At 54.9% G+C, this 20,515-nt stretch overlaps 4 protein-coding genes across 4 annotated transcripts; 1 reads left to right on the top strand and 3 right to left on the bottom strand.

The window, feature by feature from the left end:
* Positions 1-862: 862 nt before the first annotated feature.
* Positions 863-1,347, bottom strand: N656DRAFT_743718 (uncharacterized protein; the record flags this gene model as incomplete). The annotated part of the gene is made up of 2 exons (XM_064812860.1): positions 863-1,226; positions 1,292-1,347. The coding sequence occupies 2 exons, from the start codon at positions 1,345-1,347 to the stop codon at positions 863-865; spliced, it is 420 nt and encodes a 139-aa protein (XP_064674999.1).
* A 917-nt stretch (positions 1,348-2,264) lies between these two features.
* On the bottom strand, positions 2,265-4,304 carry N656DRAFT_833722 (uncharacterized protein; the record flags this gene model as incomplete). The annotated part of the gene is made up of 2 exons (XM_064818696.1): positions 3,924-4,304; positions 2,265-3,681 (listed from the first exon to the last, which is right to left on the bottom strand). Exons 1-2 carry the CDS (start codon positions 4,112-4,114, stop codon positions 2,265-2,267), a joined length of 1,608 nt encoding a protein of 535 aa, XP_064674998.1. The 5' UTR covers positions 4,115-4,304.
* Positions 4,305-6,820: 2,516 nt separating this feature from the next.
* On the bottom strand, positions 6,821-10,197 carry N656DRAFT_743714 (uncharacterized protein). Its single transcript, XM_064812859.1, has 5 exons — positions 9,718-10,197; positions 9,551-9,645; positions 9,368-9,485; positions 9,204-9,302; positions 6,821-9,145 (listed from the first exon to the last, which is right to left on the bottom strand). The coding sequence occupies exons 1-5, from the start codon at positions 9,889-9,891 to the stop codon at positions 7,193-7,195; spliced, it is 2,439 nt and encodes an 812-aa protein (XP_064674997.1). The 5' UTR covers positions 9,892-10,197; the 3' UTR covers positions 6,821-7,192.
* Positions 10,198-11,246: 1,049 nt separating this feature from the next.
* Positions 11,247-18,802, top strand: N656DRAFT_743711 (uncharacterized protein). The gene is made up of 4 exons (XM_064812858.1): positions 11,247-13,323; positions 13,385-15,760; positions 15,825-17,611; positions 17,670-18,802. Exons 1-4 carry the CDS (start codon positions 11,704-11,706, stop codon positions 18,394-18,396), a joined length of 6,510 nt encoding a protein of 2,169 aa, XP_064674996.1. The 5' UTR covers positions 11,247-11,703; the 3' UTR covers positions 18,397-18,802.
* Positions 18,803-20,515: the final 1,713 nt, after the last annotated feature.

The raw sequence follows: 20,515 nt of genomic DNA, 5'->3' as shown, positions 1-20,515 counted from the left end.
AAGGCGCCTGCCTCGCTCAGAGGACACGAAAGGAGAATCTGGATGCTGCCGATAATTGGAGGGGGTAAAGTCTCCGCTGCTATTCCTTGGTCTCTTGCGGTTGGTTCCGTCATTGCTTGAAGCTCCTAAAGGGAACGGCGAACCGTCCGAGAGCCGGGATGAAGGGTATATGGACGAAGAACGGTAGCCGGTTGGAGGCAGCGGAGTGCCGGACCTTGACGAAGCGGCCGAAGAAGAACGCGGTAGACTTGGAGATGAGGACCGATCCGAACTCCGCGGAGACGGCAGATGAGACCCAGTCGAGTACACGCTGCGCGTGCTGCTGTGTACTGGCATCGTGAGGGTTTGATGAGACTACATGTAGTATGGGTCGGGAAGATGTTAAATTCGCCGCGTGGACATTCAGCCAAGTATATATGACAGCCCTTCGAAGGTCTGAACCAGAGTTGAATGGCTGAATATTCTTCTGGGGGAGAGGCCCTGTGAGAAGGCAGAGGAAGGAAGAGAACGAGATAGTCCCCCAGACCGGAAACGAGACGCTGGACTATGGAAGGAGCCAGGCAGCCAAGATAGTAGGTACCTGACCTATGACTTTGAATAGAAACCGGCTGAAGCCGCAGGTCTCAGCAGGCAATGCCCATCCATTGCGGTTGCCATTGGGCAGGGTTACCTGATTGGAAGTAGCTTAACGAGACATATCCATTTGGAAGGCGCAACCCCTTGAAGTCCATAATCGAGCAGCAGATTTCGACTCGGAGTATCCATGGCACAATCGCAGCCTGCAGTGTACGCGGCCGTGAAAATATAAATGTTGTGTATTGGGCGCCCATGCCTTCTAGTACATGGTTATCAACCCCTGTTTTCAGCCCCCCTTTTTCACCCACTCGGCGAACTCCCTGCGTTGCTTCCGGATATCCACAAAGTTAGGCCTGGACTCCAAGGCACTGAACGGATTGCCCATATAATCCTTGTTCACCTCGCCGGCACCATCGATAAAGCCCTCCTCACCCTCCCTCTCGATCTTGCCAGCCCAGACGCGCCATTCGATCGGGCGCAGGGGTCGGGTGCCAAGGACCAGCCCGAGGAGGATGATGAACGTCGCAACAATGGTCTCGATTATGATATCCAGCGGCAGGGAGGTAGTCACCGAGGGAAGTGATGTAAGGGAGGCGGCTGAGGCAGCTCGAAGGGATTGGAGGGCAGAATGCTCCCGCGCCGAGTAGCAGCTGTGAATCTTGTTGTTAGTCTAAAGCTGCCGGCGTTCAGAGAGTGCAAGGGTTGGAATGCTTACGCGTGGGCAAGCAAAAGACCACCCAGCGTGGTGATGCTCTTGGATATCCACGTCATCAGGTCAATGATGAGGCTGAGGCAGGTTGTAGTGCACTAAGTGTGTCTGCTGTGAAAAGGGTTCGCGATGACGATTGACGACGTGCTTGTTGGGAAGTTTGATCATTTGTCATTTGAATAAAGCTTGGAGTTGCATAACTAACTGGCAGTTTCCTAATGAAATGCATTTGCCATATAACACTAATTTCTGATAAGCGCATAGCGTAGGTATTGCTAGAATGAACGGCCCCACTGCAAATGGCTTCTCCCAAGTTCTAATCTCCTCCCGTCCCTCTTGTCTCCTAGGCTCATTGTTCGAGATTCAACACAACCCGTTCGATCGGCCCCCGGTCTTTCAACTCTTAGAGCGACGTCGTCCCCTACTTTGAGTTCCGCGCCTGATAAACTGACCTATTATTTGACGGCTGGAATCCCTATCAAGCCCGTCAATGGCAGACAAAGGCGGCGGTTTCACAAGGCCCATCGCGCACAAAACCATTGTTACCTTAGGTGCCCGGCCCTCGAGACCAACTCCAAACTGATAAGACAACTAGAAACAAAGACACAATGTCGTGCCTCCGTAGGTTCAATTCGCAACCTATGAAATGGGCCAGCTAAGCATGAGTTTCTATGCATATCCTATTGTACTGCTCTCCCTTCTTTATCCCAACCGAAATGGGTTATGATCTCCGATGCACAGAACCTAACCCCATTGCCCCAGCATCTCCTAAACTCCAAAGCCCACGCCAACCCTGCCTTCCCTTGGTCACCATCAGCGTCCCATCACCCGCCAATGGATCCCAAAATGAGGCATCTAAAATACAAGTGTACCTTATGGATGCACTATGTTTGTTTGAGGCTTTGCCCCGGCATTTCTGCACTTCCCTCTGCTGCCCCCTTTATTATTGTTTTCTTATTCTGTTTCCCTTTGCAGCAATTCAGATAATTGCCTTCTCGCCTCCTGGCTCTGCTTTCGTTTCCGCCCAACTCGTATCAAGTTGGCCTGTCTCGGGAAGGGGCTGAACGTGCCACTCATCATGGCCCCTTAGGTACTGGTCGTGCTCAAGTGACAGTGTCTCATCGAGGCCCAGAAAGTCGTGGAAATGGGTTTCCGACTCGTTCCCTGCCGTCAGCTGCCCCGACTGCCAAGTCTGATGCGCACCGCCCAGTCCGCCGTCGAACAGGTGGAAGTTGCTGCCCTCGAGCAGCCCATCCTCATGCGGCATCAGCGACGGGTCGATGCGAGGTTCGAAGTGCGTGGGGGCGTGGGGATGGTGTTGCTGGAGCTGTTGGAGGTGATGTTGATGCTGCTGGCTTTGCGCCTGCGCCTGGGCCGAGTGGTGGTCGCCTCCCTGCCCCTGAGCCTGGAACTGGCCCAGGTCGTAGTGCGAAGGCAGGCCGTCATGCGGTTGATGGAACGCCGTGCTGGGAGACGGCGCCTTGTCCATCAGAAGGTCACCGGCCATGCCGTGGTGCAAGTGCCTCTGCTGCGACGCGCGCAAGTGCGTGTCATACTCCCAGGGCACCTCGCGGTGTTCGTACGTTGCCGTCAGCAGCGTTTTAACGTTGCCCGGGTTGAAGCTCAGCGCCGGCCTGTTTTGATGCAAAATTCCCAGCCCGTGGATTGGGGCGAACTGGTGCTGGTGCGGGTGTGGGTGGGTTGCGGCGTACACGGAGCGGCTCGGAATATACTCTCTGTCGTCGTGGGGGGTATGGGTGGCTGATCGCATTCGAGACCCTGATCTGCGGCCCCAGTCGTAGTCCTCCAATTCCGAACCGTCGCTACCGTCTTCGAACTTGCTGTCAAACTTTTGCGGCTTGTGGGGCTTAGCCGGGGCGAACTTGTAATTGGGGTGGGCTCTCTGGTGATTGTCACGCTCGATATCAGCCCACGCCTTGAACTGCTGCCGGACCTCCTCAGCCTCAAGCGGCCAGCTGAGACCGCAGACCCGAGAGACGACTTGGTGGTTGTGCTGAGCCGCCCATTCCTTGGCGCGTTGCTGGTAAGCCTTCCGGTAGAGCATGAACGCGTTCATGGGTCTCTTGACTCTACCGGGGTTCTTGCCTGATTCGACCTCCCGTTGGCGGACCTCCGAAGACCTGTGCACATACTGCTCAATGTCGGCAATCACTATCGATGAGTCTTTTGTCAACTCGCTCAAGGGCTTGTCAAGAACTGGCATGTCCTTCGTGGCCTTGGCCTTCTCCTTCTTCTTTTTTGACGCCGCCTTCTCAATACGGCCGCCCCGGGGCGCAAGCACCTTAGCAACGAAATCCTTGTGGCCTACGGGGCCGCTCCGAGTGAGCTTTACGTCTGACCCCCGTGATGGCGTCGGCGGTGACGTCGCGGGTGTGCTGTACGGCTGCGAGGTCTCAAAAACCTACGTCAGTCGCCGTCCTGATCCACACGATCATCAACCTGGGCGAACTTACTTCTGGAATTGGACCATAGGGGCTGTCATGTTGTTGTGGATACACGGGCTGCTGGTGATAACCCGGCTACAAGACACGTCAGTCTCTCGAACCGCGGCAGAGTCTTTCCCCTTACTAGCTGGCCCCCAATCCCCCGTTGTTGATATGACATCGACGCGTCAAACGCCTGAGAATGATGCGATTGCGGGATCGGTGTCCCGTATCTCGAAGCCGGTTGCGAGCGCGCTTGGATGGACTCTGTGGGTGCTGTCTCACGAGGGTAGGACGCTACGGCACTATGTTGCAGCAAATCATTGAAACCTGTCGGGAGCGTTTGGGCTCTTTTTGGCGCCGGCGCCGGCATGGTGAGGTCCATAGTGGGTAGCGCAACGTTCTCTTCGGATTCCCTTGACCAAGGTCGTGAGGCACTGATTCTGAAGAGCAAAGCGATTGGGAGCGGCGGCTGATCCTCCGGGGCACTCCCCGAGTATCCTTCACCGATATCCTAAGATCGGATCGAGAGACCGAGCGATGAGTCGCGGTGTCGGGCGAGGAAAGATAAATCCACGGCCGAACGAACACGTCTGCCACCCCCCAAGACCTAAGACTGGGACCAGTTTCCCGCGAGCGCAAGAGAAGCGCAGTGCCCCAGATACAAGGGTCTGTCGCTGGATTATGGAGGAGCTGCCAAGTGGGAGCAAGCCCAGAGCCGGCTGCTATTGGGAAAAGATTGGCGAGACCAGCTCTGCAGTGTCCGGTGGATGATTTGGGCGATGCCTACTCGTGGGCTTTTTTGCCCTTGGCGATGTCAGGGGACGGCTTGGCTTGGTTGACCAAAATGGACAGAATGCGATGGACAGCACGAACCCTTTTGAACAAGTTGTTCCTAAGACTCTAGCAGCAGGGATGCTCTGTCTTCTCGCGACGCAGGATTGTGTCCTCTAGGTCACTATCCTTCCCGTCTTGCTCTTCCCAGCAATATGTCTCTCTTCTTGGAAGGCCCAGCAGCCTTCGCACTTAGCAATTGGTTCCAGTTCTGCGGGAAATGGGTGCTACTTTTTTTCGCAGGGTGATGTTGTGCGGTGAACGCTTTTCTTTGTCTTTTTGCTTCGATGGCAGGGTATTGGACGCTAGAGTACCTGTCGGTCGATGGCCTCTGCTTCTCTTGCCGCGTCAATGAAGGTGGCGGGCGGGCTTTGTCTATGCCAAAATTCTTGATGGCCTGGGGAAGAAAGGCAGGGGGGGCGGACTTGTATTTGTATTCTCTTTATTACCGCCTTACTGCTGCTGAGCAAAGCTGCTGGGTCATGTTGCGGGAAAACCCACACTACCTTACGCATTCGGAATCTGGCCGGGACCGCGTGTGAAGGCGCACTCTGGATGGCAGGTCTCCGGGGGAATCCACTTTGGTGCCGTTGGCGGCCCATCCGTGTTCGGTCGGGCTCAGAGGCCATGAGAGTTGCTGCATGGGCCTCCGTCTGCCGAAGGCAGCAAGCCGTCATTCTTGGGATGATATCCCATGCTTCTCACGGCGATTATTTGAGCCTCTCGACTGGCGTGGGGGTGGGTAAACGACATTCCATCTTAATAACTCCCTTTGAGGGCTCCCCGTGTGACACGAATTAGTTGGGCTGCTGCTCCACCAGTTCACGCAGAGAACCGAACGAGATCTTCTCGAAGGGCTGCGAGGACTCGTCAATTCTGTCCCAACGTTACACGGCCCCGTGAGCAATGTGAGGTTGCTTGATTGAGGTACCCGACGGTTGCTGGAATGTGGATTGGGTACATCCCGGAAACGGATCTCGCCCCCCCTCCCCCTCTCGCCCTCCACATCACTGACCAGATCCGCCGCATACCGGGTGGCTTGCGTTCCTTTGAGCCAAGAGACAACACACACCACCACCAACACACGCCTTGCCTGACCCCTCCCCAACGGGCAATCAAGTCATCATCCTGCGCGTTCGGCCTACTCTTGGTGCCACACATGACAGCTGGGCGATGCACACAGGATTTTGCAGGGGGGAGGAAAGCAAACCTTAGGCGAGCGGGCATGTAGATCGTAGACTCCTAGGACCCCTTTCCTCCTCCCCTGGCATGGTGGCTTGGCCCAGACCGCATCTTGCATCTGGTTGGGCGGCGGGCTGACCTTGCAAGCCTCCCACCCGGGTAGCTGCATTAGTCTGCGACTGTTTGGACATCAGTCGTACAAGAGAGACAGGTACAGTACAGTACAAGGCACAGACAGATATGGCGGGCACAGGTTTGGTTTTCGGTTTCCGGACGTGAAGGGGAAAACAACCAAACCAAACCGGTGAAATCAGCCCCGGTGTTAATTCAAGTCTTAGGGACACCTGCAGCTGGAGATTGCTATGTGAGGTGATGTGCGTATGTCTAAGTACGTACGTACGTGCTGCTCTTTTGCTTGCTTGCTTTGCTTAGCTACGGAATACATTCCCCGGAGTCAGGTCTCGCTTTTACATATAGAACTAAACAAGACACCATCTCTCTCTCCCCCCTCTGTCCAACTCTCTCTATGTTTTTCAAAGGCCCCTTTGCCGATTATAGTTTTGATTGTTCACCCAACTTCAGTTTGAGCCTCCCATCCCCCTTATAATATCCGATCCCCCTCACCTGGGCTAGCTCAAGAGCCAAGACACACAACACCGCTAGGGTACAGTACCAACCTGGTACCTACTGCTTGCCTGCCTGGGAGCGGTGGTGTCGTGTCTCTGGCGGTCTGCCCCTTCCATGTTCCATGTCTTGAAGTCTGCAACCTTCCGGCCAAGGCGCCTCGCAATTTTGCCATGGACAGGAACAGCCGATTGCAAGCACACACACACTCTCTCTCTCTCTCCGTCTGTCTTTCCGCTGTTTCTGCCCTATCCTGCAGGTCCTAATAAAACAGAATTAAACCTTTTCATAACCTGTTGCCGCGCGCAGAGCACAATCATATAATCCCTTCTACTGCTTGATCTCCCCCGGCCGCATCTTCTATTGATCTATGCCACCTGTTTCTCAGGAGGTATTGTACAATACATACATACGTCATGTTATGGACTTGCTTGATATCTGTTTCTGGTCCCGTGTTTCTTATTACGCTCAGGCCAACGGTTCGCGCGATAGCCAGCCGTTCGGTCAGGCTCAAGCTTGCGGACTCCAGGTGTTCCCACCTCATGTCCCATGCGGTCCATTCAGTGGTTTTGCTACCTTACAGCAGGAGGTAAGGTAAGCTTAGTGTATGTATGTACATACACACATACAGTACTTGTAGCATGTCAATTCTGCACGTCCTTCTCTTGCAAGACCCAAATCCACATCTGTTACCGAGATTCACGCTTTCAGAGCGGGAAAGGCGTACAACTAGATATCTCATGCGATTCTGAGCATGTAGATCTAAACTTCTTAGGTAGCTTGTCTGCTCTTGGGCATGCTACTGCTACTGCTACTGCTACTGCTACTGCTGCTGCTGAGGCGGCGGAACTCTGACCGGCTCTGTGGGTTTCACCGGCGGCGTTAGTATCTGTTGCCGCGGCGAGGGTGAGAGGGCCGCGACGGGCGGGAAGACGGGCGGCGGATGGTGAGTCCCAGGCAAAGTAGTGGAACCCCCATTAGGTTGATGATGGTGAGGAACGGGCGGTGATTGTTTGGTAGGAGACAGGCCGCCGCTAGAAGGTGGCAACGGTGGGGAACCGTTGTTGCCGGATCTGTCCTCGCGAGACTGCTGAGTTGGGGTAAAACGTGGCGAAATGATGGCAGGAGGTGTCATGCTGTTGATATTCCCCGGGGAAACGGACCCTACCAGCTCGTCCGAGGGGGTGGCCAGGGACGGGTCTGTCTTTGTTGGAGGGGACCGAGGGCGTTGGTGTTGCTTTGTTGGCGAAGAGCCACTCCCGCTTGCGGCCAACGTTGAAAGAACGCCATTTCGCGTGGCCGTTGTGTCGGCTAATGCCGCCGCCTGCTTGTCGTCATCATCGTGAGCTGGGACTGGCTTAGAGTACTCGGGATTGGGCCCGTGCGGGCCTAGATTGACAGGCGGTTGAGTTGGGGGTAACAAGCTGGGATGCGGCGACGAGAAGGGGTTGGTTCCTTGTCCGGCTGACAACGGCCGGGTGGGAGAAGAACCGGGTGGAAGACCAGCGGCGCCGCTCTCCTTTTCTTCCCCTTTAGAATCGGAGGTTGTGCCTTGCTGAGTAGCGCTCGTGAGGGCATCCGCCATAGAACCATCGTTCGGACGAACGCGCAACTGGTCCGAAGCATGGTCGAGAAAGGCTGAGCGGGGTTTTGGCTCGAGTTCGACGGTCAATTGCGTTCGAGATCGCGGCTGTGCCACCGTGTCCTTTTCGGCTCCAGGCTGCTGGGGAGAGGTGGTTTCCTCGCGTCGGTTGACCTTGATCTTGATAATTCGCGGACGTGCTTCACTTTCTTCCTGCTTGCGCCGGCGACATGAGCTACAGATGAAGTGGAAATCATCCTGGTCCGCTTCTTCCTCCTTGATTCCCAGGCATTTGCTATGTTGCCAGGTGTTGCACCTCTCACACGCCACGCTGTGTGTCCCGTCGTCAACTTGACCGTAGACACCGCAAACGCAGTCGAAAATCCAGTCCTCTTCCTCCTCTTCGAGTTCTTGAAGTGCCTTCTTGTTCCTCTCGATCTCGGCCTGTCGCCGTCGCTCCGACATGCGGGCGGACCCGGTGCTCGCCGCCCTGCTATCCTCAGACAGCTGAGCCAGTTCTTCTTCGTGGCGCAGCCGGCGAATCTCTCGCTCCCTGAGGCGCTGTTCTCTCGACATCAGCCGACGGTCCCTCTCTCGCTCCTTTTTGAGCCGCTCCAACTCCTCTTTCCTCCTAGCCTCCTCCTCCTCGCGCCGTTTCTTCTCCTCTTCACGAGCCCGCTCCTCGAACTTCTGGTGCTCTATTTTGCTGGCAATGCGACTTGATCGCTTTGCGTGCGCCATCTTCTCCAAGTTGAGGAGTTCTCTTTCTCGCTGGAGCTGCTTCCGTTTCCTCGATTCTTCCTGCTTCTCGAGGATGGGGACCAGGTGTTCTTGAATCTGGTCGCGCAGTATTTTCTCGTTGGCGTCTTTTGATTTTTCAATGGTCGACAAGAACTGGCGAATTTCGGGCAGTGTAACGGCCAGGCATTCCCACTTCATACCCCCAAGTCCGTCATCTGCTGGTTCGGCCGTCTCGTCAACGTCGGATGCCTCATCGCCGGCATCTTCCGTATCGCTGGCTGCTCCAGAGGATACCCGCCGTCTTTTGCTGGCCCGTTGTGCCGCCCTGGCCTTCTTGCTGCTTTTCTTCGGCTTGGAGGGAGGAGGCGGGGTGTCACTCAGGCGATATAAGCGATTGTCATCTAGGACAAAGTAAGTGCGATCGTGCCGGTCCCATCCATAGGGCTCGATTCGCTATGGAGGATTAGCGTCCGTCGAATCAGCGTGGTGCTGGTTGAATCAGCGAACGTACCCAGTTCGTCTGGTCCATATCCTTCTGTTCTTCCGTCTTCTCTCGTAGGCGTTCCGGGTTCATCATGATCAGCTGTGTCATCTGTTGGAGCACGCGAATCTGCCCAAGCGAAACTGTGTCAGTCCAGGTGCTCGGTTGAGAGTGGGCAGAATTGGGCTGAGTACCTTGGTGAAAACGTCGAAATCAGCGAATCTAGCTGGTGTTTCCGCAGATCCAAACGGATTCTTCTCAGGGGCTTTGCTGAGGAACTGCCTCCGTGTGTATTCATCGAATAACTCGTGGCTATGCAACGTCAGTAGACTGGCGCGGGCTGAGCGACCAACGGGCGATCAGTTGCAGGCACATACGTTAGACCGCGGTGCGAAGAGAGAAATTTCAGGAAGCCCAGGCCGATTTCCTGCAGGGCCATCGAGTCCGGCTTGAGGCATTCTGCTTCCAGATCCTGTTGCAACTTGCAGGTGAGTAAATGCGACTCGTTTGGCAAGGGAATCGCACGAGGAGGGGTAGTAGGCACCTCGATGTCCAGGTTGTCGTCGAGCTTGAGAGCTTTCCCGAAGAGGCAGATGAACTGGTAGAGGTTGGCGAATTGCCACATATTCCTGATACGATGCAACAGGGATGGTTGTTTTGGCTTTTGAGCATTGTCGTGATCAAGCTCCTGCAAGGAGCGCTTGCGAGCTGTGGGCATCTTATCTTGGCTGCTGCTTTTTTGTACCCTGGTGTTGTTCTCGCGATGTACGAGCAAAGGGGATTTCAAGGGTGCAACGTCGCGATTTCAGGTGCGAGGATTGACAAAATTGCGCTGGTAGTACCGACTCTCATCGCACAAGCAGTAATCATTCCGTATAGATGGAGCGAATTAAGAAGAGGCGCAAGACAAGGCTGGCTGACTTGAGGTTTTGCAAAGGGTCGGACAGGAAATGGACTTATGACGGGACAGCAATAGATGGCGCGTGTTGGTCCATCAATCAAAATTCCAAAAGGTCAAGCTAAAAGCGCGGCGCGGCTAGTGACGCGACCGGCCTGTGCTCCATTCAGCCCTGCAGCGTGACTGAGAATGCAAGTAAGCAGTGATCCTAAGGGTCATAGATTCATATACTGAGGCAGTGTGGATAAGGTACAGTACTATATACCTGCATAATTTGCATCTAACACTAAGTAATTTTGTAAATCTCCTCCGTTCTCAATTACTGTTGATACTTTTAATGCCAATCATTAGTCACCCAAATACATGCAAATGAAATATCAAGGTATAAACCTTATCAAGGTATAAACCTTTTGACTACGAAGTAAAGCTAATACACATGCAGGCGACAACTTGATTGTGGAAAACCCCGGGCATTCATTCGGTCTCTCAAGTTGGGGATTTACTACAGTAGAGGGCTGATCAATAGTCACCATACCGTACCGAGTTGCTGGATAACGATTAGCCAAGCACAAGCGTAGCCGTCGGCATGGCTCAGGGGAAAGGGGAGAACAGTGTGCATGGACGAGACTAGCACCTGCTGCACTGCAGACTGCTGATGAAAGCGTTTCAGATGTGAAAGTGGGGCCTTTAACTAATACCTGTAGTACCTCTCTCCTCGAGGCCGTTTTGGAGTTGACACCCGACGGTCCAGAGAGCCAACGTCTGTTACCTAGCATGAACTAAAGATTCAACCCCCACCTAGGTATGGACTCACTACATCTCGTATCCTTAATAGTATCGTCCAAATCTCACGCCATGACAGTGTAACGAGAAGAACACACGTAGTGCCGCAAAGCACATCCAATACCGGTACCAAATCTCTATTCCTAGAATCAGCTGCCAGCTGCAGCTCTGATTCGGCGGAACATCTTTTTGTAAGGCATTTACCGGTTGATACCATCTACCAAGCTTCAGTTCGGGATTACAGTGCGCCATTATCCGTATACTGTGTGCGTAGTGGCAGTTCCTCATACATACCCACTCGAGCCACTGCACTGCATCCGTATTCAGCTTTCCAAATTAGGATGGGCTGAAGGAAGCCGCTGTAACCTGGAGCTTCCCAATAACTTATCTGGATCCGTATCTGCGGCGCAGTCACATTGACCAAACTTGGTAGCCTGTCGTCGTCCCTTTCCAAGGCAAACATCAGATCTTTACCTTTTTATTCTATTTCATTTTTTGTTGTTCCGGATTCTGAGGCTAAGTCAGCCTTGCACGCTTACGAAGGGCTTTGATAGAAGCACCAATTCAACAAAACCAAGGAAAACCCACAGACCGAACAGCGAGCGGAGCCGATTCTTGACCACGCATGCTCTAGGCCCTCTCGCCTTGCCCTCTTCCGGGGCCAGTGATGATGCCTAGGTTACGGCTTGGCTAGCACTCGCTTCGAATGTGTTGGCGTGTTGGCGCGCCGACTGAGTCGAGTTTGTCTGCGGGTGCGGGTGCGAGTGCGAGTACGACTACGACGGCCATTGCGATCGCGATCTGGAAGAACAAGCCCTCGAGCCGGTGTCCGCTGCCATACGCGCCAACATGAATAACAACGAGCCGCTGTCTCCCCGCCGAGCCCCTCCTACCTCGGCGCCTTCTCCGCAGTCCATTCCCCTGCAAGAACTCCAGCGCTCACGCGAGGACCCTGCTAATGCGGGCCATGGAGGCGGCCTCGGTAGCGGCGGGACGGCCCATGGGGGATCCGGAGAGGCACCATCGCCAATCGCCATGTCAGCCAACCTTCCGGGCTTCTCGTCCTACTGGGAGAACCCGTACCTGCCCGGAAACGATGCCGGTGGCACCAGCGGCGACGTCTCGCCCATTGACCACATGGCGTTGCAGTTCGCCCTTCCCCCAGACATTGGCCAGCAGCCGATATCCTCCTCGGCTCCTCAGTACATGATCTCGCCCGATGATCCATACGGTGCCCCTCAAACAGATTACGAGGAACGGACTGATTCGGATTCCATGGAGTCGGATAGTGTACCCCTGAAACCGGCAGCTCAGCCCATCAGCCGCCTAGAGCCGCCTGAGGGCGAGGCGACACCCCGTAACAGTTTTCAGACCATCTCGGACCTAGGCAATACGCCTTCTCAGTCGCGGAATACGCAGATGCTCGGTTTTGACTTGGAGCCGGGATTGTCGGACCGCCATCGCAGCTACGGGGACACGCTCTCGCCGACAGACGGCCGCCGGCCCCGGTCTCCATCGACAAGCGGTGCCTTGCACCGGGCGGGCACCATTATGAGGGCCATGTCCCAACGGGTAGTCATGATTAGTGGAGAGGGCGACCTCGTTGACCAAGCAGTCCGCCGGGACCGATCACGCTCGCCTAGTATCGATGGACGTCGACCTAGTCTTCTTTCCGGGCCGGTGCTTGTGGACACTTCCTACCCTTCACAGACTCAGCTGCCACCAGAGAAGGGCCCTGATCCCTCGGAGCTCCCCGTTCCTACGCCTCGTCGGTCTGGGCGCCTTCCGAACCCCCTGAGGGGAAAATCTCTGGGGATATTCCCTCCAGATAGCCCATTGAGGAAATGGCTTTGCGATATCCTGGTCAACCCCTGGACAGAGCCCTTCATTTTATTGCTCATCGTTGCCCAGACCGTGCTCCTGGCTGTTGAGGCCGCGCCAGATGTCTTCGACCCTGGGAACGAGAGACCAGAACGCTGGGGCGGCACTCGGATCGACTGGGCCATCCTCGGCCTTTTTATCGTGTTCACCCTTGAAATCATAGCAAGGATCATAGTGTCCGGCTTCATTATTAACGCTGAGGACTACGCACCAGCCCAAAGCAAGCGTCGGATTAGAGAACGGGTGGCTGAGCAGTACCACGCAATCTTTAGGCCGCAACGACAGAAATCGGTCCGACAACCGCGGCAGGAAAACCAGTTTGTGCCCACCACGTTCGCGAGATCATTCACCATGATGCAAGGCCTTGGCGGCCCAGGCACGCTGGAGGAACAGCAGCGGCTCCATCTTGCACGTAGGGCATTTCTGCGTCACGGCTTCAACCGGTTGGACTTCATCGCCGTTGTATCCTTCTGGCTGTCCTTCATCCTTTCTCTTGCCGGTTGGGAGAGCAGGCACTCCATATATGTGTTCCGCATGCTCAGCTGCCTCCGTATTATCCGACTGCTTGCCCTCACAAAAGGTAATCTTGTAAGTTAACTGGATTCTCTTGGTTTAGATACGAACTCAACATGCTAACCGGACATGGCAGATTATCCTCAGGAGTCTCAAGAAGTCGGCACCGCTCCTCGTCAGAGTCTCGTTCCTGATGGGTTTCTTCTGGCTCATCTTTGCCATCATTGGGGTGCAAAGTTTCAAGTCGAGCCTCAGCCGCCAGTGCACCTGGCTTGACCCACAGGATCCTACTAACTTCACTGCTGCTTACACGCCAAGTATGTCATTTTGTGGAGGCCACATAAACGATACCACGGGCAAGCGAGACCCTTGGGTGTCCTCGCCGAGCAAGAATCTGTCCCCTGAGTTCCTCATTCCCGGGGCCCCGAGTGCCAAGGGCTTCATATGCCCTCGAGGCTCCATCTGCCTCCAGCAGGACAATCCGTACAACGGCACTGTGAACTTTGACGACATTGGGCACTCCCTCGAGCTGGTTTTCGTCATCATGAGTGCCAATACATTTTCCGATTTGATGTACTACACTGTGAGCTCCGATTTTCTGCCGGCTGCGCTGTTTTTCGGCGCCGGTATCATAATCATGATGCTGTGGATGACCAACTTGTTGATCGCCGTCATCACCTCATCCTTCCAAGTCATCCGAGAAGAATCCAAGGCCAGCGCTTTCACAGCCGACGACCATTCAGTCTTCGGGCCACAAGTGGACCAGCTCCAGCGGCGCAAGTCGACGTTGCAGCGGATAGCCAGCAAGACTTATTGGTTCTGGATCATCATCATTACGTTCGGGCTTTTGTGTCAGTCCCTACGGAGCGCCACCATGAAGAGCAACAGGGAAGACTTCATCAATGCTTCCGAGATTGTGGTCACGGCTCTCCTGGATATTGAAATTGCCATACGGCTTCTGACAGAGTTTCGAGTGTTCCACCGCAACTTCCGCAACCTGTTCGACCTTTTCCTCGCCGTCATCACCACAATCATTCTCCTTCCACCGATCCGCAACTCGGGAGATGCATATAATTGGCTTACCATCTTCCAAATCCTCCGGGCGTATCGCGTTGTCCTTGCCGTGCCCATGACGAGGAGATTGATTCAGCTTGTATTGGGAAACGTGACCGGTATCGGAAACCTAATGCTTTTTGTCTTTCTGATCACGTTCCTCATGGCGATATTCGCCTCACAATTGTTTCGAGGCCAGATACCGCCCGAGGACGCAGACGGCGAGTGGATCAGGATTCCCTTCAACACCATCTACAACTCCTTCCTCGGCATGTACCAAGTGCTTTCGAGCGAGAACTGGACCGAGATTCTCTACAACATCACGGCCTACACCAGCAATTACGGCACTTCCTGGATGGGCGCCGTCTTTATCATCGGCTGGTTTATTCTGTCCTACTTCATTCTCATCAACATGTTCATTGCCGTAATTCAGGAAAACTTCGATGTGGGAGAGGACACGAAGCGCTTGGAGCAGGTTAAGGCGTTTCTGCAGCGCAGGGAGCTAGGAGGCGCCTCTAACCTTGCCTTGTCCAAAGTCTTCGGCTTTGGCAGATCCCGCTATCGAGGAGACCCGGTCGATCAGACCACCGGAATGATAGACATGCTCTTCAAAGAGGGGTTTGTACGCGAGTTCTTGGACGAGGCGCTGGATCCTCTCCAAGAGGACACATCGGGCAACCAGTCGCCGTCACAGTCGGGTGCAAAAAGTGGCGGCAAGCACGGGCTCCTCTCCTATGCAAGGGAGAAAGTGCTTTCGCTCGTTTACGGTCGGGAGCCAAACCCCTTCTACTCCAACGTTCGGTTCGGTATGCAGAGTGCCGCGCTGGATCCCGGGGATTTGGCCCGCCAAGCCGTCAGTGCTTCCGCAGCTCGCCGCAAGGCACAACGCGAGTACCTAATGCGCCATCCAAACTACAACGTTTCCCTGTTCATTTTCAAACCCCGCAACCGCCTTCGACGTCTTTGTCAGAAGCTAGTAGGCCCTGGTCGGGGCACCGAACGCTTCGATGGCGTTCCGCCCAACAAGGCCGCCTGGTACACTTTCTCGTGCCTCATCTACGCCGCCATCGTCGCCATGGTCGTACTCGCCTGCGTGACTACGCCGCTGTACCAGAAGGAGTACTATGACAAAAACGGCTACAGCACACTCAACTGGTTCGTCTGGACCGACTTGGCTTTCGCGATTGTTTTTACGCTTGAGGCCCTCATCAAGATTATCGCCGATGGGTTCCTCTGGACGCCAAACGCCTACTTCCGGAGCACATGGGGCATCATTGATGCTATCGTTCTGATTACTCTCTGGATCAATGTCATCACCCTCTTCACCAACGACGGAGAAGTGTCCCGAGCCGTTGGCGCCTTCAAGGCGTTGAGGGCACTGCGCCTCCTCAACGTCAGCGACAGTGCCAGGGAAACCTTCCACTCGCTTCTGATCGTTGGCGGCTGGAAGATTCTGAGTGTAAGAAGCCAGTTCTACTTGGTTTTCCCTATGAGCGGGGAGTATGCTAACCTTTACCCCGCAGGCTGCCTTCGTTTCCATGGCTTTGCTGATCCCCTTTGCTATTTACGGCGTCAACCTCTTCAACGGGAAGTTGACGTCGTGCAATGACGGAGCGGGCATTGTGAGCCTCAGTGACTGTGTCGGGGAGTACAACAGCACCCCTTACAACAACGACTGGCCGATGTTGGCTCCGAGGGTCGCATCGAATCCCTTCTTTAATTTTGACGACTTTGGGTCATCCCTCTTCATCCTCTTCCAGATCGTGAGCCAGGAGGGTTGGGTGGATGTGTCATTCGCTGCACAGGCCATCACTGGAAAAGGCCTCCAACCGCAGGAGGCTCCGCCTTTCGCTGCCAAAGGAAACGCCATCTTCTTCGTCGTGTTCAATCTCCTCGCGACCGTCTTCGTGCTCACCTTGTTCATCTCCGTGTTCATGAGGAATTATACGGAACAGACTGGGGTGGCTTTTTTAACTGCCGAGCAGCGGTCCTGGCTGGAGCTTCGGAAGCTACTTCGCCAGATCTCCCCGTCCAAAAGCGCATACGACGAATCCAAGAACAAGTGGAAGATGTGGTGCCACAAGCGGGCAATCGAGAAGCGCGGCAAGTGGTACCTGGCCATCACGAGTGTTCTTGTCTTTCACCTGGTTCTACTTCTCAGCGAATTCTACAATGAGCCGGCCTGGTGGACGCATGTCAAGGACTCGCTTTTCCTCGTTTTTACCCTCATCTACATTGCAAACATCGCCGTGCGTATCGTCGGCCTTGGCTGGACGCGGTTCCGGAGGAGCTCGTGGGACCTGTTTTCTCTGGTTGCTGTCACTGGCACATTGGTCACGTCGATCGTGTTTCTGACGAACCGGACGAACAACACATACATTCAATTGCACAAGTACTTTCTGGTCGCGCTCGTACTCCTACTCATTCCGCGCAACGACGCGCTCGATCAGCTCTTCAAGACGGCGGCGGCCAGTCTGACGACGATTGGCAGCTTGCTTGCAACCTGGCTTGTCTTTTTCCTGGTATTCGCCATCGCGCTGACACAGACGTTCAGTCTCACACGGTTCGGACAGGGAGAAGATGCCAACATAAATTTCCGCACCGTGCCGCACGCACTCATCTTGCTTTTCCGGTTCAGCTGCGGAGAGGGCTGGAACGAGATCATGGAAGATTTTGCCCAGATCAAGCCCCCGTTCTGCGTGGAGGGTGAGACGTTCTACAAGAGTGACTGCGGCAGCACCGCGTGGGCTAGGGTCCTGTTCGTCGCTTGGAACATCATCAGCATGTACCTGTTCGTCAGCTTGTTCGTCTCGCTCATCTACGAGAGTTTCTCGTACGTGTACCAGCGCACGAGCGGGCTGGCTGCGGTCGACCGGGACGAGATCCGGCGGTTCAAGGAGGCGTGGCGCAGCGTCGATCCGTCTGGGACCGGGTTCATCAGCAAAGAGGCGTTTCCCCGGCTGTTGGGCGAGCTCTCTGGCGTGTTTGAGATGCGCATCTACGACGCTGACGATTCGGTGCGGACGATCCTCGAAGACGTGCGCAACGACGGTGGTGACGGAGACGCGGCCAGCATTCGGCACGCCTCAATTCTCAGCAGAAGCCAGTTCCAGACGGGCATTGACCTGAAGAAGCTGAACCAGCGCCTGTCCAGGATTGATGTTGCCAAGGTCCGCGAGCGCCGGCGGCGCTTCAATATCTTTTTTGAAGAGGTCATGGTATCCGCTGACCCGGAGCGGGGAATCTCGTTCACGACGGTGCTGATGATTTTGGCCCACTACAACATCATCAACGACCACAAGAGTCTACGGTATGTACTTTCCAGTTTTGCCTCAGAGTCACAGGCTTGCTAACATGTTGGGTTCTAGGCTCGAGGAATTCCTGCGTCGCAAGCTGCGGCTGCAGCGCGTCGAGGAAGAGGTTCGGCGGCGGACCGTGCTGGGCTTCTTTGACATGCTCTACTACTCGCGGCAGTTCAAGCGCCACATGGAAAGCAAGCGGGCCGCGCGCATGACGGCAATTCCGCAACTGGACGTACCCGAGATCCTAGTGGACAACAGCGAGGAGCAGCAGCAGCAGCAGAAAGATAGAGAACGGGAGCGGGCGGCGGGTCGCGGGAGGGCCAAATCGACAACGGGCGTCGCCACCGAGTCTGGCAGCAGCCTGCTCTCGCCGACGAGCAGTCTACACCGCTCGCAGCAGCGCCCCCACCACAAGAGCTGGTCCGGCCTCGGCCTCGGCGCCGGCGCCGACCTCTCGTCGTACGATACTTCGTACGGCCACCCGCTTGCGGGGCCGCGGACCTCTTCCGCCTCGGCTTCGCCGGCCGCGCCCAGCCAGCACCGTAGCAACCACCATATCAGCGCCTTTAGCTTCGAGCTACCGCCGATTCTGCCGGAGGAAGCCTCCTCCAACGACGACGAGGCCACGGCGACGCTGGACCGCCGCGGCAGCGCAGTTGACGCGGCTGTCGTCAGGGACATGCTGGACGACTCGGTGTGGGTTGAGAGCCTTAGGCGCAGCGCGACCATGCGGAGGAGCGGGACCATGCGCAGGAGCGGATGGGGAGGCACCTCTCCGGGGGGTTTCAAGTGACATGGTTTCATTGAATCACTCACCTTGGTGTACTACTGTACAATTGCTAGGCTATGCTATGCTACGGCAGTGGCATGATTTTTGACTTCTGGGGAGTGGGGATTTGCACTTTCATGGCTACAGGGCAAAACCATCCATGGAGTTTTTGGTGGTTTGATACTTTGGATTTCTGGCGTCATGAGCGAGGATAAAGGCATGGACGGGCACCAATGCATTGATACTAGCAAAGTAGTTACTTGATGTTTGTGTTTGGTCTAAGCAGGGTGTGGTGGGGAGGAGAAGTGGTGGTTGGTTTTACTACGATTCGGGCCTCTTGTACTCCGTAGTGTTTTCACCCCCTATTTTGTCTACTGTACTCCGTAATGTATGTACAATACCTAGACCTATACCAGGGATTTGGGTCTGTTTTGACTCTCAACTGATGTCATTTGTGAGGACAGTCTCCTACATGACGTGCATGGAAAGTAATATGTTCGCTAGTAGTGTATATATGGGTGTGTTGGAGTAGATGTTGAGCATCCAGGACACGAATGACTTCTGCGCCGTGTGTGTGTCTTGTTTGAGGTGTGAGGTGTGTATCAACCAACTTAAATGGGTAGAGTAACGATTGTTACCGTCAATACTCACTCGTTAGGAAGAAACGCTAACCTATTATAGCTAGCGACCTCTGGATTCTGCGCGACTGCTCTGCCAAGCTCTCTCTGGCTCCCAGATCCTCTCTCAGTTTCAATTCGACAACGACGATACAAAGTGGGTCAACGCGTACTTTGGTTGGCTGTCGTTGAACGGTTGGAGGAGTGTCTGCAGTAGCGCCGATTCTAGCGTTTCTTCCTAACGAGTGAGTATTAGCGGTATCCGTACACTTTCATCAGTTGGGATGTCCGTAGCACGTCGAGGTCCCAGAAGATCAGCACAAAGACATGCTCTGTCGAGAATGCCCACACATCCCTTGAGCCTAGAGGCATGAAACAGGCGTGCTCAGGCTTTTCTTGACGAAATGACGAGAGGAGGCTCCCCTGATGCACACAAAACCCCGAAGCCAAGCAAAGCCGGGGGCTCTGACAGGGGAGATTTCCGGCAGCACTCGGGTGTTCTGTTAGTGGGGCTGATCTGGAAAGCCCCTCCTGTAACGACGATCAGACAGCATGTTCCAGGGGTCGTTCACTGTATTAGGTAATCACGACAGAGCTATGTACCTAACTTGTCCCCTTGGTTCGGCCAGCCCAGTTCGATCGACTGAAAGTCAGGATTTGCAGAGGAGGCATTCTAACTCTATCGTAAAGACATTGACACAATCACTCTTACGAGCGAGCGGATCTGTACATCTGTAGAATCTGCGAGAAATCTGCCTAACGTCGGGTTATGGGGCACATCCCATCTCAACCTCTGGTCAGTGGATTCTGTTTCAGGCCAAGCCCTCGGGTTGGAGGTGCGGGTTTTCCAGGCCGTTTCATGACTGACTTGTCCCCGGGCCCTCTCAAACTGTGGGGCCGATACCAGTCGAAAGGCACATCGCGGGTTTGGGGATCGGGATTGCCATTGGACCTCAAATCATCAACACTTCAACTTCAGATGACGGTGGTGTGGTGTCTGCTGCTGTGGCCTGCTCAACTACCCCAGACGGGAGAAGTGCAGCCACATTGCTACATTCTACCCTAGTGTATTGGAGAATCCCTTGTCTCGGCAAGATTGATGCGCGACTTGGGGCGGTGGGATGCACTGGCGATCGCATTGACGGCGGTGCAAACCGACAGGGCGATGGCTTCCTTCCTCGGATGCAAGCGACGACTGCTGACGGTTGATGGTTGCTTTAAGACAATGCGTTTCCCCTTCCATCCTGGAAACGCATGACGGATGCACTGCACCACATCCGTGGTTCAATCGCTCCTTCACCCGTCCATCCACCCTTTCACAGCTGGGCTGTGCCTGCTCGTGCCCTTGTTTTGATCCCCTTGCAGCTTCCGTCCGAGACGGTTCCGACTCATCAACCCTCCCCTTCCCCTGTCTGCCGTGCGGACACACAAGCGAAAAACCCCTGGCGGGTCCTTTTCGGCAGTATTGAACGTTTAAGCTACTTCGTATCGTCGTCGACTTAATACACACTACCTTGATAGTACAC

The sequence above is a fragment of the Canariomyces notabilis genome (genome assembly GCF_033297395.1).
Source record: "Canariomyces notabilis strain CBS 508.74 unplaced genomic scaffold N656scaffold_1, whole genome shotgun sequence".
NCBI classification, from domain to species: Eukaryota; Fungi; Ascomycota; class Sordariomycetes; order Sordariales; family Chaetomiaceae; genus Canariomyces; species Canariomyces notabilis.
Note: the sequence above shows the minus strand (reverse complement) of the source record. Positions and strands in the feature narration are given on the sequence as shown.

What these genes read in the sequence shown, in the direction of transcription:
- N656DRAFT_743714 (XM_064812859.1), bottom strand. Translation starts at nt 9,891, where the DNA reads ATGCCCACAGCTCGCAAGCGCTCCTTGCAGGAGCTTGATCACGACAAT. An exon ending in TCTTCGCACCGCGGTCTAAC is followed by an intron (nt 9,486 to 9,550) that starts GTATGTGCCTGC and finishes GACGTTGCATAG; the next exon opens with CCACGAGTTATTCGATGAAT. An exon ending in ATTTCGACGTTTTCACCAAG is followed by an intron (nt 9,303 to 9,367) that starts GTACTCAGCCCA and finishes TCGCTTGGGCAG; the next exon opens with ATTCGCGTGCTCCAACAGAT.
- N656DRAFT_743711 (XM_064812858.1), top strand. Translation starts at nt 11,704, where the DNA reads ATGAATAACAACGAGCCGCTGTCTCCCCGCCGAGCCCCTCCTACCTCG. An exon ending in CCCTCACAAAAGGTAATCTT is followed by an intron (nt 13,324 to 13,384) that starts GTAAGTTAACTG and finishes CGGACATGGCAG; the next exon opens with ATTATCCTCAGGAGTCTCAA. An exon ending in AACGACCACAAGAGTCTACG is followed by an intron (nt 17,612 to 17,669) that starts GTATGTACTTTC and finishes GTTGGGTTCTAG; the next exon opens with GCTCGAGGAATTCCTGCGTC.